The 6,341-nt window shown below is 38.1% G+C and overlaps 1 protein-coding gene across 1 annotated transcript in view; it reads left to right on the forward strand.

Moving 5' to 3' along the window:
- LOC124286007 (sodium-dependent proline transporter-like) overlaps positions 1–3,261 on the forward strand; it is a 61,720-nt gene extending 58,459 nt beyond the window's left edge. Inside the window, exons 12-14 of the mRNA XM_046722325.1 lie at positions 116–216; positions 1,616–1,783; positions 2,291–3,261. Coding sequence (XP_046578281.1) covers positions 116–216; positions 1,616–1,783; positions 2,291–2,443 — 422 coding nt within the window. The 3' untranslated portion in view covers positions 2,444–3,261. The remainder of the gene's footprint in view (positions 1–115; positions 217–1,615; positions 1,784–2,290) is intronic.
- The last annotated feature ends 3,080 nt before the right edge of the window (positions 3,262–6,341 follow it).

Consider the following 6,341-nt stretch of genomic DNA (forward strand, 5'->3'; position numbering starts at 1 on the left):
GTTCTGTTTGGGAACATCAATGGTTATCAAGAGTGCATTATCTCTGCAATCCGTTGTTGGCGAAAGCATCTGGTGCTCCAATGTTTTGAGATATGACATGGCATTGTCACTGAAGGTATCAAGCAGCTGAATGAGGACATTGATATGATGAGTGGACGTCCTCTTCCTATGCTGGTCAAAGTCCTGTGGGGCATCATCACCCCAGCAATACTGGTTGTAAGTTGCATCATTACCCAACTAACACACCACCCAGTGTTGATGTGATGTTCCTACTGATTATAGATACCGGAGTAAAGGGTTTGTTGGACATCGCCAGTCCGACAATACTCGTTGTAGCAGAATTATTACCAAACTAACACATCCCCAAGTGTCGGTGTGATGTTCCTACCGATTATAGATATCGGGGTCAAGGGTTTGTGGGGCATCGTCAGTCCGGCAATACCCGTTGTAAGCAGAATCATTACCCATTATTGGTTTTACAGCTACCACAAACGAACCCGCAAAAACGCCAACACGTTTCCAAGTAATACAGCCAAAATATTCAAAACCACATTTTCTTTGTTATTGTATGAGTCCACTTCTGACATTTATTAAATGCTTATTAATTCCATACTAAGGTCGCTCGATATCGAATTCGGTGTCGTGCACACATCCAAATTCCTTTTTACATTAATGGGGCCAACAGGGAGCAGTTTATTGAACAAGTGTATATTGCATGAACACACGATGCTGACTCTGCTCGGGTGTCTCAGTTGCATATTTATTGGTTGCCTGGATGTGTTAATGGCAAGTAGCACACTTTATTGGACACCACATTGGACATCTACTTTAAGCCGACAAAAATGTTTCCGATGTATCTGTTGATTTGAGACTTTGTCACATTGTTCTGAAGGAGCTAAACAGCTTCAAAATTTATCATGCATACAACTAGAGTGATGTTGAAAATTTGGGTAAAAGAGAACAATCATTGCTTCACAATATCTGATGTTGACAGGTGGTGTGTTTGACTTAATGTTGGGGTGTATCGTCTTCACCATTGCTACTATTGTAGCCAAATTTAAGGATGATGTCACCAATTATAATTCACGATGGTCTCTCTCGAAGCTATGCTAAAGTCCAGGCACATTCGTATTCAAATATACTGTTAAATCAGAACTAGGCGAGATCCTGTGTGAGTAAGTTTGCCAGTACTATTTTTTGTGTGTGTCGTGAGATTCAGTTAGTAGTTATTAAAGGATTCCAAACTTTTTGTGGTTGGCATGTGGTGGACATGTCCAGTTTTTCATTTGCTGTATGCTCAATTGTTGAATTGCCTTTGCATGGATATGTGGAGGTTGCCATGGTCAGGGCGAAGCACGTTTAACTTTTCTCCTGGTATTGACACTAAGCACTACTGGCATCGTTACTAAGTTATTCAAATATGTTTCAGCAGAAAAATCTTATTACTTTAGAAAAAGTTTAATGGTTAAATCTTCAGAGCAACATAATGGCAACAGGCCCGAATCTAGTCCCTTTAAGTGAAAGTTGAGGTTTCAGTTTAAAACATTGGTAACATCATTAAGAGCCAAGTACAAAAGAGGATATTTTTTTTTTCACTTTTTTTTCATTCCTGCAGGCCGTGTTCATCGCAACGATTTCACAGTACGATTCTCCCACCTACGGGAAGTACACCTACCCTGCCGAGGTTGAAACGATTGGATGGATGATTGCCCTCATTCCAGTTGTTCCAGTGATCATTGTCATGATAAAATCATTGCTAAAACGGCAGGGGTCATTACAACGGGTGAGATTTACACTCTTGATGAACATGTAACTTTAACACGTATGGCAGACCAAAGACTGGGTAATATTTCTTGATTAGATTCCTGTAATGGACTGTTTTGTAGGTCTCAACAAAGCCCAACTTTAGAAACTGCAAAAAGCGCAGAATACAACTGTATGCAATGTTTCAGATCACTCCTCCAACTCCTATTCTCAAATCCCTACTGACTTCCTATTGCATCTCGTATTCTCTGCATTGTCTACCCCACTGATCTCATCAGAAAATACACCCCAACCAGATTTCACCGATCACAGGGCCAACTGTTGTTAACAGCCATTAGCGTCATTCGGCTAATGATCATACAGCTTTGTGTCTGCGAAATTCTGTAACTTTTCAGCATAAACTTCCTGATTCTCTTTCAATCTTCTATTCTCGCTTGGAAACCTGTCTTTTCAAGAGCACTTATTACTAACTCTTCAAACCCATCATGTATATTTTGTGTATTATCCTTTGATTTCATTGTTCCAGAGACTGATGTTGTCCCTTCGACCAAACTCTCAGTGGCGTCCAGCGGACGATTCGCTTACAACAAGACACACGGAAGCCCTTGTTCACAATAGACGAACCTTCTCTGAAAATCTCCGATGTATCTTCAAAACTCACACACAATCTAAGAGATGAAACATTGGATTCAGTGAATAATCAGTTGTGATCAAATCCTGAAATCCTAAGTTATGTGAAATCACTATAATAGTTTAGCTAAGAGGAAAACTACGATGAAATAGTAAAGGTAACAACAAATATATATTCGGGTTTTATTTTTGTTTTTTCTCTTGAAGGTGCTATTTCCAGGGTGAGAATATACTCTGAAACGTGGTGTTCCGCAAAATACAGAAGTTGACATTCCCGATAATTACATGGATCTTTGAGAATAGATCAAAACAAAACCAATTCCATGTACAGAGTGGTTTATTTCACATACCTTCTATTAAGCTGCAGGGGATTATATTTTATACTTTCAGAGTTACTTGTAATCTGTCATCTTATTACTACTATTCTATTCTGCACTGCCATTGCAAGTATTTTGCAAATCTAGATTGTTTCATATCACAGTGGTTAATTATATATTACATTTCTTCCTTAATTGATTTCACGCTGAATTCTTTTGTGCATAGACATTGTGAATTCAACACATGACACTAGTTAGTGGTTAGATCATTAAAGTTAGCCTTTCAAGAAGTCATTTAAAATGGGAGCCGTGTCGCTCTAAGTGATAAAAGAGTATTTGACTACAGAAGATTGTTAACTAATATGTTTGGAACAACCGATTGGTTGGGCAAAATGTGTAAATTCATTTAATTCTGTGGATACCAATGTGTATCTTCATTTTGCATTTTCTGCCTAGGGCATCTTGTTCCTGAAAAGGGTATTGTAAATTTGAGAAGTCTTTCTATTAACACGGAAAAACTAGACAACGTTTTACCAATATTTTATAACGATATGCGTTATTGAAAACTGGAAATATTACAGACTAACTGACTACGTTCCTCAATCTTAACCCTGCCAAGGGTCACATTGATAACCAGCATCGGACTTAATCCGGCACCAGTATCTCTAAAGCTAACAGAACCAAGGTGCATTACGTTTATCTGTCTTTGCGGCTGTTTGTATTCCACGTTGGTCAAATTACGTGCGTGCCACATATACCTTCGTGGCATCCTCGCGACTGGCCATCGATACTTCGGTCCAACTAAATGACATAATCTCACGTTCACAATAACAACGTTAGCATAAGTTTTATCTGTAAACGCGATTATTTGCGATAGCTAGAATAGATATATATTACGGATGACAGTCACAAATGAGGGGGTGGCTATCTAGTAAATTCACTTAAGTATGTAACTTTACTTTCTTCAAGTTCGATAAATCTTTACCATTGCTTTTCTATGTTAACTTTAATCTATTGTAAATACCTTAATTATATGTTACCACCCTTTGCAGTACCTTCAGGTTTATGTGGAACGAGGCATCCCTTAGTATGTGTCTCATAAATTCTATATTACAGTTTAGGACTGTTTATTTAATACTGATTGATACTACACTGTTTTGTGACTATTATAGAATGTATAGAGTGTGTCGGATATTTTAACTATTGTATTACGTTGTGAGTACTGTGCTGTTTGTGACCATTACAGAATGTAGATTGTATGAACGCCCACTGGGGTGATGTGTAGAATATTGAAATATTGTTGTGTACATTGGAATATGTATCGTGATTAATGTGGTATGTGTCGTGTGTAACGAATCTACATGTGATGTTTATGTACTTTGATATCTGATTGCATTGTGAACATGTACTAATAATTAATTGTAAACCATTCTATTATTGACCGATTACACAAGTCATACTGTGACTGCTGTGTAATAAACTCCTTGTTTATTTTACTCAGGTGTTGTGTTGTGTGTGGGTTGGTATAGTCATACCTCTTGCCAAGCGAGCTAATTCCCCAACACTCGCGTTTTAACATTTCTATGAAGATACATTTCGGTTTGAACATTACCATAGGCGGATCTAGAAGGGGGTGCAGGAGTGCGCACCCAACCCCCAACCCCCAAAACACACACACACACACACCTTTTTTTATGTCCTGAAAATTTATTAAATGACCCGTGAAAGCGGTACAACTGAAGAGTTTACACACACCCCTCCTTTTTTAAGAGTGCGCACACACCCACCCCATTTTCTCAAAAAGCTGTATCCGCCCCTGATTACTCAGTATTCAAGTTATTGTCAAAGTACCACGTTCCTTTTCTGAACATACGTGTCCTCTGGGTAAATATTTTGGATATCGATGAGGACTTTCTACCTTTTGACTTGGCCACACATACCCCCAAACGTGGTCATTAACATGTTCCTGAAAACCCAGTTCTCGTACATCACCATCCTATCGTACACTTGTTGTTCATAACTGTGGGAAGGCAATTGTGTTAAATGGAAATTCCAAGACATTTCACAGTAGAAATATATACTTGTATTTTTAGAACTTACCACATACAATTTCTCCAATATTGGTATTTACATACATTTTTAAAAACAAAACTTCTTGTTTTTTTCCATGTTGACATTTTCCATGAAAGACCTTAAATACATTAATTTGAAGCTGCAAACTATTTGTAGTATTAGAAATCATTAAACTGCCATCACCAAAACGAAATTGTTTAATAATATCAGGATGTAGTTGTATATCTATCTTGGCACTTCTATTGTACGTGTAGAGTATCTGGTTTCTACAGTTATACAGTGGGGATGTACCAACTCATTACAGGAGGATATCAGTGACGGGGTACTATCTAACCGTGGAAAACGTGAAGTGAAGACCATGATATATACTATTTCATTCTTAACGCGACAAGTATATGTGTGTGTGTTCCGGAACGGCTGAAATCGAGTGACATATGGGAAACTGTTGTTTGAAATTGAAAAGCACCTCCCACGTCTCGTAGAAAAGTTATGTAACAAGTAGAAAATAAACAAATTGTAAAATGTTCTGGAAAAGTAATCTATTTTAATATATCTTGTCTTATTCACCTTTTTGGGATCAATTCTAAACACCCTAAACAATAATACAATTGTCAGTGAAAAGGTTTTTTATAGTGAAAAAGTCCATGATTTACTTATTGTCACCACTGGGTCATGGGTCGAAAGTAGTTCCTATGCAAAGTAGCCAAATCTTAACGAGGTCAGGTTTGCTGTCTTATCCTTAGTTGTCATTGGCTGAAGGTGTGCAACATTTTGATAGGATATTGAAGGTATATGCATTTGGAAAGTGTAAATCTATGTTCACTTGTTGTCTTTCTCCCAACCTGGCAAGGAGTTAGAAGGTCATGGAAGGAGGATTGTGAATTGGTGAATTACAGGTCTTTGGTTGGCGCACGGTGGTGCCTCACAACATGTGGCCAGTTTGATACAAGTTCCCTTATAGATGATTTGTACACACTCATCAGTGGAAATCAAACTACAGTTAATAAAACCAAACTACAGCCTCAACGGAGTTGTGTTGTGAACCTAGAGCCATCCCCGTTACAGTTACAATATGAACATGTTCTTTTGATTTGTCATATAAGATATAATAATAACAGATTAACCATACAAGTGTCACAGTGGCAGTTTTCTCTCCTTAGTAGAATAAATAGCCCTCGCTGTCATAGTAGTCGAATGGGAGGGATAACATTGTCAGTGTAAAAACGGCACAGGGCCTTTTCCGTCTCATTTTGCTTTTAAAAGAAACAGATCTCATTCATAAATGTTGTACTACTCTATAGTATATGATTAATAACTGTGATCGACGGGGGTTGAAGAAGCGTAAAATCAATGTCGCCCTGAAAGAGTACCAAAGGCCAACTCATTCAAACTATACTTGCGCATGGTATAGATAGCAACCGCCGTTAAACTTTCCAAACATGCCCTTGCAGGTTACGCTGCTTTGACGTGTAAGAGAGTTTTACACCGTAGTTTTACACCGAGAGACCCGTGAAGGTCCAGGTTAGAATGAATCTTCAGTAACCCATGCTTGTTGTA

This window comes from Haliotis rubra, unplaced genomic scaffold (genome assembly GCF_003918875.1).
Source record: "Haliotis rubra isolate DU_JTF1 unplaced genomic scaffold, ASM391887v1 Scf372, whole genome shotgun sequence".
In the NCBI taxonomy this organism is placed as follows: domain Eukaryota; kingdom Metazoa; phylum Mollusca; class Gastropoda; order Lepetellida; family Haliotidae; genus Haliotis; species Haliotis rubra.